At 41.7% G+C, this 22421-nt stretch overlaps 1 protein-coding gene and 1 long non-coding RNA gene across 6 annotated transcripts in view; one reads left to right on the top strand and one right to left on the bottom strand.

The window, feature by feature from the left end:
• The window catches only part of WDPCP (WD repeat containing planar cell polarity effector), a 217873-nt gene that overhangs the window by 107405 nt on the left and 88047 nt on the right, over positions 1-22421 (top strand). For all 5 annotated transcript variants that reach the window (XM_072140380.1, XM_072140378.1, XM_072140379.1 and 2 more), the window contains 2 exons: positions 4391-4579; positions 20320-20443. In XM_072140380.1, the coding sequence (XP_071996481.1) occupies positions 4391-4579; positions 20320-20443 (313 nt within the window). The remainder of the gene's footprint in view (positions 1-4390; positions 4580-20319; positions 20444-22421) is intronic.
• The window catches only part of LOC140121124 (uncharacterized), a 76836-nt gene continuing 59747 nt past the window's right edge, over positions 5333-22421 (bottom strand). The window contains exons 2-4 of the long non-coding RNA XR_011854031.1: positions 11285-11339; positions 6504-6558; positions 5333-5405 (exon numbers count right to left, since the gene is read on the bottom strand). This is a non-coding gene — a long non-coding RNA (uncharacterized lncRNA). The remainder of the gene's footprint in view (positions 5406-6503; positions 6559-11284; positions 11340-22421) is intronic.

Raw genomic sequence — 22421 nt, 5'->3', positions numbered from 1 at the left:
TCTTAAGAGGTTAAACCTACGCAGAACCTCAGCCCTCTGCCTTAATAATTTGGCGAAAATTCTATATTTTCTGTTAAAATTAACTATGGTTGAAAATGGGGTGTAACCTGAGCATTTTATATTAGATATAGATTTACTATAAGGATCATCGTTTTAGGTAAAATTATATAAATGGTCATTTCCACGCTTGCAGAGGATTTGTACACGAACATATTAAATTGCCCCAGTCCCTTCCCTCCTATCTCCCTGTTGCTAAGGTGTTGCTAAAGAATCTTAAAGGACCATTGATTATTGTTGGCCTGATGCAATAAAAAATACTATGAGGAACCATAGCAACAGGTGAGACACTGGCTCTCGTCTGCTTCTTTTCTACCTACTGCCATAATCGATGTCTGGCAGAATTTTTAACATTACCTGAAATTAAAAACTGTATGCTGTGACTACTTCCAAAATTTGTTTTAATGAAAAATGTGCAACAAATACATTATTAAAGGAATTGTGTAGAATTAAAAAAAAAAAAAACAGTTTTGAACAAGAACCTGAATTTCATGTAAAGTTCCCAACTCTTCCACTTTGCAATGAGGAAACCTTTTACATGATTCAGATGACACCTGATGCTTATCACTGGCCTCAATGGTGATGCTAGCGTGTCATGTGACCACTGAGGACGGTGATGGAGTGCAGCGATCACGTGATTGATGTACATGGTATAATCGCTGCAAGCACCAGAGTATAGCTGCTGGAGTGATGGGATACGGAATGATTATTTTATACTCTTTTATGTGGTTTTAGCTTATTTCCGTAGACTAGTGAACATATTTTGTCTACTTTATAAATCTACCTATGAATCTTCCTACATTAAGAAAATAAAGTATTCCGTGCACAGACAGTTTTGTGTTCTAGAAACGTATAAAACAATACAAGACCGCCAAGATTAGCGGAACGCACTTGTGACAGAAGTTTGACAAAGGATAATCTAGATGCATATCTCCATATTAGGCAGCCATGGATTATGTTTCCGGTAGGATCCTATCTGATAGTTTTGTAATATAATGTGCTTAATCCTTTTATTGGCAAATAACATTTTACCTCCGTCTTCGTTATCTCCTTGTACTGTTTTTAATTATGACTTTAGTTTACTGACTCTGCATTTTACATAAGATGTATTGCTTTGTTCATGGTGCCGGTAGATTTGTGTTAGAATTAGATGTTTGGAACAATAAAGTTAACGGAAACCTACCATCACGGATCTATCTAATAAGGTAGGTTGTTGCTATAATTCTCACCTGTATAGTGTCTTTATATAAGCATGACATTCAATATTTTCATATAAAAAACCTTTGATATATGTAAATGATCGGTTGCTAGTACCTGGAGTAGCCTCGCCATGGAGCGGTAGTGAAGGCTACTCCAAGTGCCCAGTAGCCTGTGTTTATCCCTTCTTCAACTGTGCAGAGTTGTGTCCGATATGCAAGTGCACCAGCTTCATACTCTTCTTCTGCGCATACGCATATCACCGGCTTTGGGATGAGTCTGCCCAGCTGAAGGAGGGAGCGTGCTGAAGAGGCGCTGGTAGAAAGGATCAACACCAGCTACTGGGGCGTGCGAAGTAGCCTTTAATGGCGTTCAATGGCGAAGCTACTCCACACCCCAATAGCCTGTTTTTCTCCATCCCACACAGCTAAAAGAGCGAGCGTGCTGAAAAGGCGCTAGTAGAAGGGATCAACACCGTCTACCGTTCAATGGCAAAGCTACTCCACACCCCAGTAGCCAGTAGCCTCCATCCCACACAGCTGAAAGAGGGAGCGTGTAGGCGCTAGTAGAAGGGATCAACACCGTCTACTGGACGCGTGAAGTAGCCTTAACTACCGCTCAATGGTGAGGCTACTCCATGCCCTAGTAGCCTTTGTTGTTCCCTCAAGCACAGCTGAAGGAGGGAGCGCACTGAAAAGGCGCCGGTAGAAGAGATCCAACGCCAGCTACTGGGCGCGTGGAGTAGCCTTTACTACCGATTGATGACAATGTTACTACACGCCCCAGTATTCTCTGCTAATCATTTACATATATCAAAAATAAGGATTTTATGTGAAAGTGCTGGATGTAATGCTTACACAAAAACACTATGGGGCTGAGAATTATAGCAACAACCTACCATCGGATTTACCCTATAATGTAGATCCATGTTGGTAGGTTTCCTTTAAAGTTGGTGCAGTTTTGCCAAAGAGTTTGTAAACTTTTACCCCAATCACATGCAAAATTTAAGATCTCATCTCATCTGCCTAAGAAACCCACTTATAGCATTACAACCCCAATTTAGCAAATTTACTTCCACTACTCTACTTTACTTGTTTTGCTTGAGAAAGCCCATTAATTCAGATTTTTGTGATGGTTTTCAATTCCATCATTATACAGAATATTATATTATTCATAACAAAAACTTTGTATTGCAACATTCCATGGCGGTCTTAAAGAGATGAACTGAAAATACATACATTTTTTTAAGCAATGTATCACACCCTGGGGGGTATTTATCAGAAGCCTGAAATAATCACAAATGCTAGCTTATTGCTATGACTTGGGATTACAGGCAGTCCCCGGGTTACATACAAGATAGGGTCTGTAGGTTTGTTCTTAAGTTGAGTTTGTATGTAAGTCGGAACTGTATATTTTATCATTGTAATCCCAGCCAGAACTTTTTTGGTCTCTATGAAAATTGGATTTTAAACATGTCGGGTTGTCATAAGAATCAATATTAATACTAAAGCTTCATTACAGACACCAGTGATAACTGTTATAGCTGATCATTGTAGCCTAGGACTAAAGAATAATAAATTACCAATATCCAGAGGTCCGTTTGTAACTATGGGTCGTATGTAAATCGAGTGTTCTTAAGTAGGGGACCGCCTGTATTTCCCCCTTTCCGCCACCTCCACGTGAGGTGGGCGCGGCCAGCCAAGGGCCTGTGCACTCGCTGCAGCTGTCAAATTTTCATACGTGACAATTTGCAAGCCTTGTTTATAAAAGCTGTTCAGGCCTCAAAAGATCGGAGCCTCTTGATGAATCTGGTTGCACCAGATGCTCGATGGGGCTATCATACGCTGGTGCACAATAAATAACCCCCATATTTTTATATTTTAGATGTGTCCCAGCCTTTTCTTATATACTCCTAATGTATTGTTTCAAATCAGACAAATCCTGCCATCCTCTGATATATTGGTGGCCATGCAGCCGGTCTAGCAAATGAATGCCCCTACCTACTAGCCATAGCTGTGATTGGCCAGGTCGGTAGGTAGGGATACCAATCCGGCAATCAGTCCAGGTTGTGCAGGACGCAGCCTTACTTCAAAAGCAATCCCGCTCATCTCTAGTCTTTTGCTTGTTATAGCGCACAGACCTCACCTCAGCCATCCACAGTTCATCAGTCAATTAATTTGTTTCGTATAGACAAAAACTCATTGTCTTAGTAGTCCCTTAAATTGCTTTACCTCTACAGCAGTCCACGTTCTGTGATCTTAGGCCTCAGGTTTATTTTCCTCTCTCCCTGGTGACGTCGCTCACAGCAGCTTTGGTGCGAAAAAAAAGGCCCTTGACTCGCTATCTCGGCCACATTTGTGTTTTCGCGCAGGCCGGGGATTTGGAGGCCTCCCAGCTAATTGCCATCTTGTAAATTTAATTGGACTGCCTCCCCAGACACTGTTCTTAAATCAATTAGGCTCTGAGTTGGCTGTCACCTCCTTCTACCAAGAAGTGCACCATCCAAGTGAGGTCAAGCATCTAAAGGGGGGAAAGATGTTTCACCTCAACCGGCGAGATTTCTCACATTTTAAAATTCATTGTTTGCATTTGGATGAAGTATTTTTTTTTCGCAGTATAAAATTGCACTTTTTTTCCGTTCTTTGATTCATTATTCTCGCCGGATTTTTACTTATAGGAGATCGTTACTGATTTTTTTGTTGGTTACTGTCTCTTCTGTGTCTCTCTAATAAGGTTAAGCAGCGCTCTGACCGGACTGTCCTTGTTAATGAGATCAATTGACTTCTGGGGACGCATCAACTGATAAATAATAAATCCTTTCCTTATTATTTTACAAGGCTGGTGCCTCCAGAGCAAGTACCATGAACAACTAAACCCGGGTTTGGGATATTAGACAAATGTGATGTCATTTGTGTGACAGTTTTTATGGAGAACAAATTTTTGAGGAGGTTTTGTGTAAATTCCCTCATAACCATGCAACACATATAATCACATTATTTTCTTAGAAATACATTCTACATGTAGAGGTCCTGCTTTAGTCGTCCATTCAGGCAGTCCCCGGTTCTGCTCAACTAACACTATATTGTGTGGTATTTATTTTAATATATATTATATTGTTTGTCCTGTTTTCTTAAAGGTTCATTATCCAGAGGACAACTGGGCCCGGTGGAGCTTATCTCTCAGTACCTCAGACATGAAGAAGTAGATGAAGCTATCGCTATATTGACATGTTTGAGCTGGAACACGGCTGGTCAGCAATGCTACACGTGCATGAGCGCCATTATGAACCATGTCTTACGTCAGAAACTCACCCCTGAAACGGAAGGTAAAAAAAATTTTAAAAATATATATTTTAAAGGTTAATAAATTTTATTTGACAGTTTAGTATTTAATTAGGTGGCTGTTACTCATCTATCAAATCATGTGGAATGCTAATGGTAATAGTGGGAAATGCCTCTCTGTAGTTGCCGCAGTGACTTGCCTCAGCAGGCAATTGGCTGAACACATAATTAGCGCGTGACTGGAGAAAGAAGTTAAAAAAAAATCTGTGGCCAATAAAATTAAGACATTTTTTAGTAAACAAAATCGGTGTGTTTTGCAACAATAAAAAAAATTTTTGCAAAGGTCTTGAGACAGCTCACTGGTTTTAACCAACATTTTTACAGACATAATATTACACAAAAGAGCAAAACCGTAAAACATCCCAATCCCCCCTCCCCCACCCTTTTCCCTACAGCAGACAGAGACCTTTTTATAGGGCAAAATTGGAACCAACTGATATTATTTATCATTAAATGGCAGGATTGCTTTCTAATTACTCATATATTTCAGCTGGTGTCATGACTTTCCATGTATTTTGCACCTCCCTTTCTTCATGTGTTCAATACCTTTTCCCTGTGTTCATTTTATTATTTTTAGGATTTCTTTGCCAGTGTGGGTTGCATGGGTTATTCTGACACCAAATTCCAATTTGTAACTAATAGCACCAAAATAAATATTTCCTTAAAAAAAAAAATAGAAAGTGCTCAATGCTTATTTCACTAGTACGGATGGCTGATGAGAAGGGGTTAAGATGCTTACCCATAGCACCATTCTGAAATCAGAATGTGAATCTGACACTTGAATTCCTATTGATCATTAGAACAGAAGAACTGTATGGAAAATTGAGGAAAATAAATATTTATTAGTTCCAGCAAAATAATGTATATTTCGGCGCAAACATATGTTTCAGCGTATACTCATGAATTAATTTTAGTCCAAACATTTATTATAAAATCATCAGTTCGGTGTTACCGACCCATATTAGGTTGTTAAGGCTGACAGCCAAAATATTTTATTTTACACTAGGCCAATTACTGATGACAGGTTCCCTTTAAGGGTCTGTTGCAGACTATGCAACAAAAACCCAGACCAAGGCTTATAGCCGAGCCCTATAAGGGGGAGCTGGGTCATATTCCCTTGCTGTAACAACTGTACCTATTCTTGCTATAGTATCATCCTCTGCTTGTAAAGTTCGGCAGTAGATATAGCTGCTGACTGTATTTTGTACTTGGTTTGAACTCTATCCTGCACGTATCTTATCCCTGCCTTGTTCCACTCTTGGCCGTCTTAATTTATTTCCACCATACCCATCTGTCTCCTGTTGACTTCATTCTGGTATGTAGACAGTGAAGCTAGCTGTGACGGACAATTGCCTCCTCCAAGCAGTCACTGTACTGGGACTCTATTATCTCATAAGAGATTTGTCTGGCCTATTCCAAATGCTTGCTACAAGTCTTCCATGGAGCTTGCTAGTATTTTCTGTACTTCCATATTTAGGATCCTTCGGCCATTGCTTGTCTTCTGACTATCCGTTTGTCTCTTGATTCTGTACAGCATTTCTATTTTGCTTTTGCCCCCTTATTGTGCAACTATTCTGTTTGCTTACTCTTGTTTTTGTCTCTGTGTTTTCACTTTGGAGCAGAAAGGGAATGTCAACCGGTTCGTCACCTACCGTTTAGGGTAGTATGGGTGATTATGTAGGACAACTAGGGGTCTAGCTTTAGGGCTCACTGTCCATGTTTGTCCTACCTTTCCTTCTTTGTTCCCATACGGCAGCATTACACTTACAGTCTCTGTACCAAGATCCCAGGTTAGAAACTTATTACATCTATACTGGGTATCTAAAAGTATTTATGACTTTGGGTCTGCAAATAACAATGCTGCAGTTTTGTGTAATTCATAATCACTTTTCACTGCTATTTCTTTACCTTCTATTTGTGTCTTCTGTGCATATCCATGAATAAGATACGTGAGTTAAAATATCTTGGGATGAGAAGAAAATATAGCAGTTTAATTATCTCTAATTAGTAGTAATGAAAAGAACAGAGTCAGATTGGTGCAAATAACTGCTCTTATCTCTTCGGCTGTGTTTTCTTATCAAAAAGCTGCGGTTAATTGCTTGATAATAATTTGAACCTAAAATGAGTCTCGTACCGGAAGATAATCGACATGTTTACAGGTCACTGTAATTTTCTCTAAAAATGGCCCCAGCGCTCTTTTTACTTCTGGTTTCAAAACTTGCGGGTCAGTCGGTGATCTAAGCAAGTATGTATTTAGAGCTTTTTTGTGCCTTAAAATATAACTTTGGTGATTGCTCTGCTCTGTGATTGGTCATGTTTAAAATGATTTCTCAACGCAAGTAGTAAACCTTATAGTTGTAGCATCTGGTTTGTTATCCAATTCAAGTGGGGGCATTAAAAATTCACACCATTAACATAACCTGCATAGAAACTTTGGTGGAGGTTTATCAGGGTATGTACGGTAAGTCCTAACATAATCACTATTCTTGGATGTTCACCTTTATGCCACCTCCATGCCAGGGTTATACATTCCCTGCACTTGATATAGCCTGTGACTGTTTCATTTCAAGAGAAAAATGCCTTGTTCATCATAAAACACAATTTTATCAACATTTTATTAACAATATAACTACGGGGATGAAACAGTAGGGTTCTGGGCATCATAAAAGGGTAATGTATATTCAAGATAAAAGCAAATTCACACAAACATTATGGGGAACAATATCAGTCCACACCCGCCCCCTTCACTGTGCATTGAGAGTGCGCCGTTTTACTGAATAGTGACCGTGCACGGCAAAATATAGGACATGTCCTATATTTCCCTGTGTTACGGCGCCGACCATGTGCTCTTCTCCTCCTCTCCTGTGAACTCTGTAACTCCGAATAACATAGTAAAAGTAGCACAGAAGCAAGAATGTAAGCTCTTGTGTCTCCCCCTCATCCTCATAGACTGTACGCTCTTGTGTCACCCCCTCATCCTCATAGACTGTAAGCTCTTGTGTCACCCCCTCATCCTCATAGACTGTAAGCTCTTGTGTCACCCCCTCATCTTCATAGACTGTAAGCTCTTGTGTCAGCTCCTCATCCTCATAGACCAGTGATGGCAAACCTTTTAGACACTGAGTGCCCAAACTACAACCAAAACCCACGTATTTTTCGCAAAGTGCCAATGCGACCATTTAAGCAGTAACTTATTACTCCCTGCTTTTTCAAAGGTTTAAATTGTATAGGCACCTGAGGACACCAATACAGTAGAAAGAAGGAGAAGAAGTTTGGATTATCATTGTAGCTTCCTTCTAGGGTCCTGGGCTGCCTGGGACTGCAAGAGGCCTTGAGTCGTGTCTGGCAAACTCTACCCTGGGGTGATGGCAAGGGTGCCCATAAAGAGGGCTCTGAGTGCCGCCTCTGGCACCCATGCCATAGGTCCGCCACCACTGTCATAGACTGTAAGCTCTTGTGTCTCCCCCTCATCCTCATAGACTGTAAGCTCTTGTGTCAGCTCCTCATCCTCATAGACTGTAAGCTCTTGTGTCACCCCCTCATCCTCATAGACTGTAAGCTCTTGTGTCCTCGCTCATCCTCATAGACTGTAAGCTCTTGTGTCACCCCCTCACCCTCATAGACTGTAAGCTCTTGTGTCACCCCCTCATCCTCATAGACTGTAAGCTCTTGTGTCACCCCCTCATCCTCATAGACTGTAAGCTCTTGTGTCACCCCCTCATCCTCATAGACTGTAAGCTCTTGTGTCACCCCCTCATAGACTGTAAGCTCTTGTGTCAGCTCCTCATCCTCATAGACTGTAAGCTCTTGTGTCAACCCCTCCTCCTCATAGACTGTAAGCTCTTGTCACCCCCTCATAGACTGTAAGCTCTTGTGTCAGCTCCTCATCCTCATAGACTGTAAGCTCTTGTGTCAACCCCTCATCCTCATAGACTGTAAGCTCTTGTGTCACCCCCTCATCCTTATAGACTGTAAGCTCTTGTGTCACCCCCTTATCCTCATAGACTGTAAGCTCTTGTGTCACCCCCTCATTCTCATAGAGTGTAAGCTCTTGTGTCACCCCCTCATTCTCATAGACTGTAAGCTCTTGTGTCACCCCCCTTATCCTCATAGACTGTAAGCTCTTGTGTCACCCCCCTTATCCTCATAGAATGTAAGCTCTTGTGTCACCCCCTCATAGACTGTAAGCTCTTGTGTCAGCTCCTCATCCTCATAGACTGTAAGCTCTTGTGTCAACCCCTCATCCTCATAGACTGTAAGCTCTTGTGTCACCCCCTCATCCTCATAGACTGTAAGCTCTTGTGTCACCCCCCTTATCCTCATAGACTGTAAGCTCTTGTGTCACCCCCTCATCCTCATAGACTGTAAGCTCTTGTGTCACCCCCCTTATCCTCATAGACTGTAAGCTCTTGTGTCACCCCCTCATTCTCATAGACTGTAAGCTCTTGTGTCACCCCCTCATCCTCATAGAATGTAAGCTCTTGTGTTACCCCCTCATCCTCATAGACTGTAAGCTCTTGTGTCACCCCCTCATCCTCATAGACTGTAAGCTCTTGTGTCACCCCCTCATCCTCATAGACTGTAAGCTCTTGTGTCACCCCCTCATCCTCATAGACTGTAAGCTCTTGTGTCACCCCTCATCATCATAGACCAGTGATGGCGAACGTTTTAGCGGCCGAGTGCCCAAACTGCAACTGAAAACCCCGCTTATTTATCGCCAGGTGCCAACCAAAAATTATAGCAGCAACATATTTTGCTCCCTGTTCTTCAACAACATTCCATCATATTGGCCTCCTGAGGACAAGATGGAAAATTTGCATCATTCTAGCTTCTTTCCAGTGTCCCTCTGTAGACCTGTAGGGGCCGGCTGAAGGTCTTCCAAAGATAATTCGTCCCCGTCTACTCATTCTCCCTCTTCCTACATTCCCAAGTAGTGAAGTATCACTTAAATATATGACTGAAAGCCGCATCTTTTAAGTTGCTTGGAACTGCAGGAAGATTCTTTGAGTCCTGTCTGGTGTGCTGGGGCGATGGCCCGGGTGCCCACAGAAAGGGCTCTGAGTGCCGCCTCTGGCACCCGTGCCATAGGTTCGCCACCACTGTCATAGACTGTAAGCTCTTGTGTCACCCCCTCATCCTCATAGACTGTAAGCTCTTGTGTCACCCCTCATCCTCATAGACTGTAAGCTCTTGTGTCACCCCTCATCCTCATAGACTGTAAGCTCTTGTGTCACCTCCTCATCCTCATAGACTGTAAGCTCTTGTGTCACCCCCTCATTCTCATATACTGTAAGCTCTTGTGTCACCCCCTCATCCTCATAGTCTGTAAGCTCTTGTGTCTTGGGCCCTCACTCCTATTGTTCCATATGACTGTTTGTACTCTGTAATGTAATATTATATTTGTATATGTCCCCTATGATTTGTAAAGCGCTACGGAATATGATGGCGCAATATAAATAATGATTATTATTATTATTAAGGTGCAATTATGTTTATAGTGTATCAAACAAGTATAAAGGCAGATAACTAGGGTATGCCTGCAATGAGCCCAGCTGTACTTTAGCTTGTATAAACATTAACCCTTCCACTGCCCAGCTCCCTACTGTTGTGTATTCATACTCAATGTTGTATTTGAACAATGGTGTATTTCTCTCCATATCACTAGTGTTCTTTCGGTGGCGGAAAATCAGTAGAAGTAGGTTCCCATGTACACAACCACATGGGGCTGGTGATACAGCCACACAATTATGTGTGACACAAGCCTCATAGATATCTATGGCACCCAGTATTGATGGGATTAGCACACAGTGGGGCCCATACATAATGGGGCAGATTTACTTACCCGGTCCATTCGCAATCCAGCAGCGCGTTCTCTGTGGAGGATTCGGGTCTTCCGGCGATTCACTAAGGTAGTGCGCCCGATGTCCACCAGGTGTCCCTGCTGCGCTGAATTCTGTCGGAGTTCACTGAAGTTCACCAAGCCAGGCCGGGTGCAGGTAAGCGCGTGTCAAGTGACACATTATTTTTTTATTTAAATACGGCGGTTTCTCCGAATCCGACGGGTTTTCTGACAGCCACGCCCCCCGATTTCCGTCGCGTGCATGCCGGCACCGATGCGCCACAATCCGATCGCGTGCACCAAAATACCGGGGCAATTCAGGGGAAAATGCCGGAAATCGGTAAAATTTGGGTAAAACAACGTAAAACCGCGATTCGGGTCCTTAGTAAATGACCCCCAGTGTCTCACCACACCGTGAGCGAGCTGGGAGATTACATCGCAAGATATGACACGTGACCTATATTTAGCCGTTCCCACCGCGCATCCGCTACCAATGAAGAGGTGAGGGGTGCACCGCCTGCACCTGGCCCTATGCTACACCCACAGTACGGGAGCTGAGAGGGAAGAAGTAACATTCTCTGCATGATATAAAATTTTATATTTTGTGTGCAGTTACCATTTAAAGGAGACTTTATGCTGTAACTTTAACTTCGAGATGAAGCATAGAGAAAATATTACACTACTTTATAATATAGATTTTTAAAAGGAAAGCAAAATTGCTTTGGCTGAAACAAAAGCAGAAGCCACAGGGACTGTTCAATGATGTATTTATCTTTTTAGATACAATCCTGCACATTGCTTTCTATGTGATATTTATGCCTTTCTTAACAGTTTGAGAAGATGGACTCACCTGGTATACGGCTGATTATTATACTTCTTTAAGACCATTATTGCTTGTACTGTTCCTAAATGGAAGGAATACAAAATTTCGGTCTATTCATAATTACTATAAACATGGAAAATGGCACATAGGGTGACAAAGACGTCAGTATTCAAAAGCAACAGTAGAAAACGCTAAGAAGATACTGATTTCAGTGTTTAGCTTTTCTGGACCAGCGTATCTCTGCCTGGGTCTAAGAAGTCGATCCTGCTATTAATTTTTTATTAAAAGTGGATGTCTGACATCAGGTGTATAGGGCTTACAGCGCCACTAGAGTCCATTGTCTTGTATTGCTGCTCAGTTCTAGGTGTAGAAATGTCTACCTTTGATCTATCCTTCAGCTGTTTGGTCTATCATAAACAAACAATTAAAAGGAGGGTCCAGGTGATTAAAGGGGTTATCTGACTTTTTTTTTTAAACTTTGTAAACTTTGTAGGTGATCTGTGGAGATCCTTTACTTACCTCCTCGGCCGCTCCCACGTTGTTGTCTGTCCTTGCCGTGCCATGCCTCCCACTGTTTGTTAAAATTTCCTCTGCTGCTGTGAGATCAGGCAGGCAGAGGGGTTTAGTTAAAGGGGTATTCTCATCTGGGCACTCACATTCAGTTTCATTAATCTGCCATATATAAACATTTCTTCAATTGGATGTTATTAAAAAAAATGTTCCTGTGTGAAGATAATTTCTCATAAATGTGGCCATCTTGTCCCTTAGAAACGAGATGGCTTCCTTGGATACGGCCACCTCTGCTGGAGTGAGTGCACAAAGAAACAAAAGATTATTGTATATAGAATGTCCTGGAGTTACTACATGTCGCACAGCCGTCCTGTGGTAATGATTGCTGAATACTGGTGGTCCGGCAGGACTCTATAGCGCAAGTCTGGCCACCGCTGCCAGAGTGTGATGTGGTCGTATCCGAGGAAGCTATCTCGTTTCTAAGGGACAACATGACTACATTAATGAGAAATTACCTTCACACAGGAACATTTTTTTAATTAACATCCAATTGAAGAAATGTTTACATAAGGCAAATGAATTTAATTAAATGTAAATGCCCAGATGGGAATACCCCTTTAACACCTCCCAGAGCCCCTTAGGTTCATTAGCTTATTTTTAAAAGTTGATTTTAGAAGGAAGGAGGATATGGATAACAAATATAAGAAGATTACCACATTGTCACAGTGGGGCATATTTATCAGGACCTCTGCGCACAGCCACTGGTGCAGAGGCCCTGAAATAATCGCAAATGCTAGCTTATTGCTAGCTTTTGCGATTATTTTCCCCAATCCGCCACCTTCACGTCAGTGGGGCGTGAAGGGGGGGCGCGGCCGGCCGAGCGGGGGGCGCGGCCGGACGGGAGTGGGCCGGCGCGGGGCGTTACTGTCCCCGCGCCTGCGCACTCGCTGCTGCCGGTGCCTTTTCATACGTGAAAAGTCACCAGTTGCGTTTTTTTCTACGCCAGGCAGGGCCTGGCGTAGGATAAACGCTGCGCAACTGGCAGCCCGATACATGAAGAGGCAGAAGCCTCTTCATGTATCGGGCTGCGAATTTGCAGCGGCGGGGCTATCATACGCTGGCGCACGAGCGCCAGCGTATGATAAATATCCCCCAGTGTCTCGATCTAAGAATAGGTGTCCCTGGTTTATCTTAAGGGATTTCTGGAAATCATTGTAATGACCTGCCCTCAGGGTAAGCCATCAAATTTTATCAGCAGGGAGTCTGTCTTAAAGGACATCTACCCCCAGAATCAAGGATTGTACTGATGGTAGATGCTGGTGTGCACCCCCTCTATAAGGATCTATAGCTTCTTATGCCCCCCCTCCAAAAAAAAAAAATAATATATATGCAAATGAGCCTGGGGAGCTTCGGGCTCTATAGATTTTAATGGAACCCCCCCAAGCTCATTTACATTGTTTTTAAAGCCTTTGTTTTAAAGAAAAAAAAAGGGAAAAAGAAAAAAAGCAGATCCTGCTAGAAGGGGCTAACACCAGTATTTCAGTGTGCTTGGTTTACAATTTTTCTTCTTGGTGGTAGATTTCCTTGAAACACTGGGAACACAGTCAGTAGTAGTTCGCTTTGTGCTGTATGTTGTGGCCAGATGCGGTGGAGGCCAAATATCCCATTCGCTTGAATATGGGCTGTGGCTGTACTTACAGCTTCCATCCAATACATGGGATATAGGATCAACTACTTTTGATCACATGTTGATTGCTTATCCTGACGAAGGGCCATCAATTGTATGTGATATTCTGATTCAAGCCTTTGTTGCTCAATAAATACAGTCTGACTTTCTATGAAGAATGACAAGTAATGATCTTATTTACCAACACAACCAGCCTGATAATACAATTCCCCTATAGGAACCACCTTATTTAGGGTTAAGGTACTGAGATGACCCCATGAATTCCGTGCTATTGATAATCATGTAGTTGTGTTGGAACCAATGTAGATGGACAACAGGTTAGAGATTTTACGCTTGTTCAATATAAGGATGTGGCCATCAAAGTAGTACAGACAGGCAGGCCGGAGGTCAGCAAGAACCAAGACATACATGTAACGGAACTAAAATATAAGGCCAGACAAGGATGTGTTACTGGATAACAGATTAAGGCATAGACTAAAAATCAAGGGTATCAGGAAAGGTCAGACAAGACAATTTGGGGAGTGGCCATGGATTTTAGGTCGAAGCAGGTGAGATCTAATACAGTATCTGGTTGCTGATTATAGCCAGAACAGACAAGTTCTATAGGTGATGCCGGGACTGGTGAGGAACATTGGTGCGTAGAGGACCCAAAGCCTGAGGTTAGACAGACTGGAAGAGGATGGCACGATGACGTGCAACCAAAAGAGGTGAATTCATGAAAGAGGAGTCTTTGTTTGTCTTTTTGTACACAAACTTTACTTCTTAAAACTAGTTTATCGCTGTGTCCAATACTCATTATAGTAAAATAATGAAACCTTGCCTCCACTTTAATTTTAATATTCAATTTAGATAAAATGCCTGTTTGGAAATTGTTCGGTGCAGCAGAAAGTATGCCATTAAAAACCAGTTTAACAGAGCGTCAGCGAGTCGGCGTTAATTCCCACTGTGCTTCTTAAAACACTGTTATTGCAGTATGCTTATTACCAAGATGATAGCTCCATGATACCAATAGGGGCTTCAAACCGGAGGACATTTGTTTTCAGCACCGAGTTATTATGTCGGGAATCTAACAATTTTGAAACGTGTGGTAATTTGTTTTCCTTTTTATTAGTAGAACCTAGTGAGCCCTTTTTATTTGGTGGGATGTGACGGTTATCTTTCAGATCTTTTTTTTCCCTCCGTCAGTTTCAAGCTGAGATTTCTAATGAATCTGTAACTACAGAAGTAGCGGCTCTTATTCCGTGTGGGTCGGAGCATTCAACGACACAAAACATGCTGACAGAAAACAGCAATGGAGAAAAGAACCGTCTCGTCTTGGACAACATAAAAAACACTGTTTTACTTTTAATCTAAAATGACTGCTGGTTTGTAAAATAAGGAGTTCAGCTTATCGCGTGGTCGATCTTTCACCATCTTGAAAAGTGCTAATTTTCCTTACCTGCTTTGGTGGTTTTAGAGGATTTTGCATGCATTTATTTTTTGGATTTTTAAAAAATATTTTTAGAAACAAAAAAAGTTACAATTTCTCTATATTTTTTGAGTTCTAATGACTTCCGATCATTAAGGAGAATTTCATCCTAACATAAAAGCCTCATAGTGACGCCAGGAAAGTCAACTAAATCTATGTTCACATCTGTGACGATGGCTGCAGGGTCCGCTGGGCACCGTTGGTGTCTGTCGTCTGATCGATCCGACACTGCAGTTATTTTAGTTTATCTGTTCCTATTATGGAACAGCAAAATGGAAATAACAGCACCGCATTTTGGTTCTCCCTGCCTTTTTCCCTTCACTGCTGGACCAGAACTCTGCCAGGACAAAAAACTGGCTTGAATGGCTTCTTTTGTTTTATTAGGCTATTGTGCCTTCTACTTTTTAAGGACATTTACCACCAGGACGAAGGATTGTAAACCAAGCACACTTATATGCTGGTGTGTGCCCCCTCTGGTAGTATCCACTCTTCTTTTAGCTTGTTATGGCTTTGTTCTTACAAAAAAAAGGCATTAAAAATTTTGCAAATGAGCCCTGGGCTCAATAAACAAATATGGAGCCTCAAGCCTCTTAAGCTTATTTGCATAATTGATAAAGCCTTTTTTTAAATGAGGGCATAAGAAGCTTAAAGAAGAGCAGAACCTGCCAGAGGGGGCACATGCCAGGATGTAATTGTGCTTGGTTTACAATCCTTTATCCTGGGGGTAGATGTCCTTTAAGGCGCTGGACTAGATAGAAATAATTATGTACAGGATAGGTTCTGTAGTCGTACTTAAGTTGAATTTGTATTTTAGTCAGAACAGGAAAATTTTGTAAGTGTAACTCTAGGCAAAGTATTTTTTGTCCTAGAGACAATTGAATTTTCAAAATTTTGTGCTGTCCTAGGAACAAGGATTATCAATAAAACTAAAAGGGGACCTGTCATCCATATAAAAGGCACTAGGAGCTGCTTACTAAAGTAAGCAACCCCTAGTGCTACAACAAACTCAGCAGTGTGACACTGCTAGCTTTATCGGAACCCTCCAATAACGCTAGCTCTTCCCTACCCCCTTGATGTCAGCTCACCAGGCTGTGACCCCTGTAAAGGAGCAGGAGGGAGGAGCCGTACAGGAGCTGATAGCTGAGGAGTCTGCAGCACAGACAAATCACATGTTGTTTTTTGAAATGCATCCAACCCAAAGCCCAACCCCTGGGACTACACAGAGGATATTGTTAGGGTGCAGAGAAAGTTATAACACACAATTATACTGTAATGCAAATGCTTATAAAAGGCAGAGAGACATTTTTGCACTGCAGGTGTGATGGGCTTTTGCAACCTGTCTTTAGTGGAAAATGAGGTCCCTGGTGACAGGTTCCCTTTAATGTACTTTAAAAACGTGACATGGCAGACATATTCAGTATAGCCTGTATATGGCACATTGCTGCTCCTGTTCACATACAGCATGAAACAGCCCAGCAGCCATGCTTGAGATTCAGCACTGGATCACTGGCCCAAACTTGGACAACCCCTTTAATAAAAGGAATAAACAGGAGAACTGTTTGTTATTTAGTTATATGTTATTTCTCTGTAGCGCTAATTTAGAGAACAGTCCAACTATAATTTATCAGTAATGAGAAATCACAGGAATTCCTAAAAGGTTCACTTACTTTGTCTCATAACTACATTCTGAACACATGGAGAATTGATCATCTAAAAGTCAATAAACCTTGACCGGTGACCTCCTTTGCACGATGACTAATAGTTTTCATTAGCAAAAATTAGAAAGTAGAAAGATACGGATTAGTATCACAATAATTTCTTTTCAAAACCAACAAGCTATAGAAGCATTTCTTTTTAAAAAAAAAATCCATATATGAAATATTTATTGTGGAAAAATACGGCTTTGCGCTGATCCTAATGTCAATATATTACAGAAGAAAATGTATGTTCTGTACTGAGCTGTATAACAGAGAACAGCTCATAATGGACCACTGCTGGGCACAGAAATATAGAGTTGTTAGCAGTCAATGTGAGGCGGGCTGGTTCAATGGCGCTAGGAGATACAACAACATCGCATGCAGAGTTTAAAGTTAAGACGGTAGCGAGATGCAAGTATCTTAAGAGTAGCTGACAAGCAAGTGACTTGAAAGCTCTTGTATCAAAATAAGATGCGAGTCTGAATACCCTGGAAACTGTAACAAGACGAAAGCTGGAGAGCCACTTGTATAAGCAATAGGAAGTTTGTTTCTTGTCTTGGTTTTCTTAATCTTGGTGGAAAAATACACAAACTATGCTCGTATGTCTAACTCTGCACTGGTTAATGGATAATATGCTCATAGTAATGACTATGTAAGGCTAAGTTCACGTCCGTGTCAGAGGCTCAGTTTCTCCATTATTAGCCTTTATTGTAGGTTTTGTCTTGTAAAATTACAGACCCAGAACAGAATTCCCAATTGCACCCAATTATAGTCAGTGGGATCTTTTGGGTTGTGTTGGCGATGCTTCCTTTACTCTCCTTGTTCTGCCCCAATAATGAGCAGAACGACAGAAGCAACAGCAGGATCGTGAGAGTAGACGTGAAAGATTTACTGACAACCTCGTTAAGGCTCCTTTCAGACGAACGTATGATAGGACCCAGGTCAGGACCCGGATATAGGATACCACCGTCTGGAGAGCGCTCTTCAGCTCTCCCATCTCCATAGGAAGCCGGGCCGTTCGTATGGCTAAAAGTCTGAGCATGCGCTGAGATGCGCATTAAAGGGAGTGTGGCCGTGTAAAACCTGTACTGAAAGGGTAGCACACGGCCATATTACAACATTCATCTGAAAGGAGCCCAAGAGGAACCACTAGTAAAGGCTCTTCAGCTGTAATTGGAGACCAGTGCAGTTGTCTGGAGGGCTCCAGTCACTAGAAACAGACCTAAGGTAGGTTACATCCTGGGAGCAGTATACTATCTAAGGAGCTGCTATGCCTCACTATATGGTCAATTTAGTAAGTCTGTAGCAAGTTGTAATGATCAGAGGTAGTAGAATACAATTGCCCTCTTTTCCAACTCCCATTATGCAGGAAACACCGGATGTAAAGACACAGAAAGCTACATCTTTCCATTCTGATTCCTCCTACTGTGCAACATTTATACACTCAGATGTACACACAATGTTCTGCGTATACACCAGGAAAGCAATGCCTGCTTTTTGTCTCTTTGTGCCCAGTGTATGTCCCATCACACAGGACTCAACAAGCTACATCTTTCCAGCATGATTCTTCTTTCTTTGTGGCATATACGCTCAGCAGTGGCCATAATAGCTTATGGGGGACGGATGCCATTCTATGGTATCCATCCCCTGCCTCTGCTGAGTGTTTTGCTCTGGGAGTACCCCAGTGATATAACTGTAGGTTGTGCCAGAAGCCAGCAGGGCACGGGATGTCACAGAAAAATGTTAGTCCTGCTGTCCATGGGTCATGTGACCTGAGTCTCCCAGCAAACTTTTATAGGGTAGAATATAAGTGAACCAATAAGGGTCATATTTTTACCCTTTTAAAGTTTGATATAAGAACTCAACTCTTGAACATACTAAGTAAACTGAGTACAGGCAGTCTCCGTGTTACGTACAAGATTCTGTAGCTTTGTTCTTAAGTTGAGTTTGTATGCAAGTTGGAACTGTATATTTTATAATTGTAACCCAGGCCAAAATTTTTGGTCTCTGTGACAATTGGATTTTTAAAAATGTTGGGTTGTCAGAACCAGGATTAACAATAAATCTTCATTGCAGACACCTGTGATAACTGTTACAGCTGATCATTGTAGCCTAGGACTAAAGTACAGTAACTTACCAATATCCAGAGGTCCGTTTGTAACTAGTCGGGTGCTCTTAAGTAGGGGACCGTCTGTATTCTGATTCTGTAGGTTTTAAAAAGAAACCTTCATGTAGGCACCAATCCATGGCGTTTTTTTTGTGAATTTACACATATCAATGCTTATAGTATAGGTCAGAGAGAAGATGCCTGCATCTATTTGAATAGTAATAATAATATGTAATAATATATTGGGCAGAATTAAACAAACACCGTTTTTGAGGTTACATTCCTTTTGAGACTGGGAGGGACAGACGTGACTCATGTTTGAGATATGAATAACCTATCCCTTTATAATTACTTTGTTGTTGTCTACCAGATTAAAACATTATACATATACGATTTGCATATTTCAGGTTTTTACAGAATAATTTAAAATGTTCAACCTGTAGGGGTTCACATCCCACTGTAAAGCATCAGGGGATTGATCAACCAAAAAGTGACAGGCTCGGCACGTCAGATAAGACTACAACTTTCTTGTAGATGTTTAAAGGGGTTTTCTGGAACAAAAATATTACAAGCCTCTTGTTAGGATAGGTCATCAATATTAGATCAGGTAATGTGTGGGATTGGGAATACGTTGCACATTAGTGGGGGTCCAAATTCGGAAAACCACACTATTCAGCAGTAGGGGTGGACTCACTCAAAAAACAACCCAAGCCACTGTTTGGAGCCCCTCGCTGATGTCTTCAGGATGCCAATGAAAGAACAGGGACCCAGAGAATGGAGCTATCCAAAGGTAGCCCCCAGACATAATTTTGCGTGGGGTCCCAGATCCCCTGATCACCAGTACCTGGCATATATGTCTGAATGGAGCGATGGTCAAGCTCATAACTTATAGATGAATGGGTAATGACTACTGTTCAATAAGGCGGAGGTCAAAAGCCATTGCAAACCTTATACTGATATCATGCTATTAGTAGTAAAGACTAAATACGATAATAGCAAATTATTATTAGTATTATCCACTAAGCAGCTAGTTTATCAGTGTATTTCCAGAACTCATCTTGTCATAGAGGACTTGACCACACAGGATCATTTTCTGTAAACCCTCATGCATTGATGCACTAAACTTCTGTTCTGTGATGCAGCGGTGACACTGCTGCATTGTCAGGGATCTAAGATTACTCTGATAACCCCTTAGATGCTGGGATCAATAACAATCATGGCATCAAACTGGCTAGAGGTCTTCCCATCACCACCTCCAAAGTGCAGGTACAAAGTGCCGATGGGCAGCTGTGGCAACCAAGAGCAATGATTGTCCAGTAATAATTCTTTTATATCATGATGTTTTCTCTGGTCCCCTATATTCATGAATCCAAGACTTTTCTACTTTCTGGAGACCAAGAAGAATCCAATTTGGAATTCGGAATGCATCTTTATCCCTTTTGTTCCGGCCTCAGACCGAACCCCTAGTGCTGTGTTCTCTGATATATGCGGGGGCTCTTATGTGATTTGTGGTGTCAGTGTTCATATAAATCCTTCAGCTTGTGTCATGTAAAGTAATAATCTCTACACTCCTGGCATGTTTTCAAACCACAGCTCAGCTGGAGGCCTGCCTTGGTACCTTCTACTCACCATCCTGCCCTCTTCTGGACACCATCATAATGGAGTACAGAGATCCCATCAGTAGATATGCCCGCAGATTTTTTCATCATCTTCTAAGGTGAGAAAGATTGTTTCTTATACTAGAGTAAGTCATAGTTTTAATAGTGGTTTATTCTATTTATTCTAAATATGTTTATTTAATCTGGCTGTCATACATAATATAATAAATAAAACTTAATAAAGCTCAATCATTGGGTTCATATACAAAGACATTACAAAACAATGAGACTGGGTTCACATCACCTTTAAGCGTATTTAAATACGCTCAGCGTTATGTCGGGAAAGCACCCGACATATACGCTTAGTGTATACAGTGACAAATGGTGGTAGAGGGAGAGATAGGTGCTGCCTCTGTCTGGCCACTAAATGTTCTGTCCATCAAAAAATGTAGGATGGAAAGAAGTAACAAGCTCTGTCTTTTCATCGTGCAGCCTGCGTCTGAGAAACGTATGGGCTTAATGAAGGCAATGGACAGCTAAGGGGAGGGTGGACCCGGTGATGTCACTGTCCATATCAGGACAGTGACATCACTAGGGGGAACACCGCAATTCATCGGCAGCAGCCAATTGCCAGCTGCTGCCAATGTACACTCCCCCCCCCCCCCCCCCCATTTGGGGGGAAAGGTGGTCCCCAGGTGATGGATCACACTGTATAGGAATACAGTCGGATACGTCTGTGCCATACTTTGTGAGGATACGCCAGAATCCTCCTGACATGTCCTTACAACGTATAGAAAATAACGTAATGTGAATCCAGCCTAAAATGGACAGATGCTCACAAGATCTTGCAGTGACATTAAAGCACGTTGTTTATTGATTGTACTGTAATAGTGGTTATTATTCAAAAATATTTTGTTTTCAGATTTATTTATGCTTAGTTGAGGTTCAGGTGCTAAAAGTGCCTTTAACTGCTGTGCCATCAAAATCCATCATGATAAACCAGGAGCACTTCCTCATTGATCCATGCACTGCGCCTGTGGTAATCTTCTTATATTTGTTATCTGTGACCTCCTTCCTTCTAAATTAATTGTTCGAATTATGCAAATGAGTCAGAAGGGCTCGGGGAGGTGTTACCAGATGCCCCTCATTGCTCAGGAGCACGTCCCACCCACTCTGCAGCGTCCATGTGACGGAAGAAGGAAGGGGAAGTGAAAAGGGCTCATGAAACTTTTTAATCTATGGTATCACCCGGGTCTCACTATAGGTGACATGTTTAACCAGTGGTTTGTTTCTTTGTGACGTTGATAGTTTGGAACGTGAGCAGCAAATGAATAATTAATTTTACCATAAACTTTGCCGTCATCTGGCTGCCAAATTTTTATTGCTAATTTATTTTCATCATGAGATGTACAGGCTGGTAGTCTGCCAACTTTTCTGGTCAAGGTTCAGTCAACCCATTTGATAATGTAAATTATTCCGACGTGTGTGTAGTCATGGGATTATATAAGGAACGCCTCAATAGTTCTTGTGATTTCCAGGAGACTTCCACCACAGTGTAAGATCAGGGTGGCCAAGATAAATAATAATATTCCTACACGGATGGATATGGATGGTGTGTAGTCTTTGGCAGTGAAGGAATCATTTTCTATAGTGAAAGTTATTAATAATTATTTAAAGGCGAGGAAGAGGAACATAAACAGCCTCCAGCAACCCAAGTCTGAGAATGATTCCAATCTGCTGATTGAAGTCTCTATATAGGATCAGCCTTATATAGTAATATTCTGATTAACTTCTCGGGTAATTTCCTGTATTAAAAGTTATCTTTGGGGTTCGTTGCAATTCATTACGGTATATCATTTAATGTGAATACTTAAGGACCCCCGACTTCCAGACAACCCCTAGTTACAGACGACCTCTCTGCCCACTGTGACCTCTGGTGAAGTATCCGGATGCTTTACTTTTGTCCCAGGCTGCACTGATCAGCTGTTAGGTGTCTGTAATGAAGCTTTATTCATAATCCTTGTTTCCATGACAGCAACAACTTTTGAAAAATCTATTTTCACTAGGTCAAAAAAAATTTTTTTGTCTGGAGCTACA

This window comes from Engystomops pustulosus, chromosome 3, assembly GCF_040894005.1.
Source record: "Engystomops pustulosus chromosome 3, aEngPut4.maternal, whole genome shotgun sequence".
Taxonomy (NCBI): Eukaryota; Metazoa; Chordata; class Amphibia; order Anura; family Leptodactylidae; genus Engystomops; species Engystomops pustulosus.
This window is presented reverse-complemented; position numbering and strand designations above follow the sequence as displayed.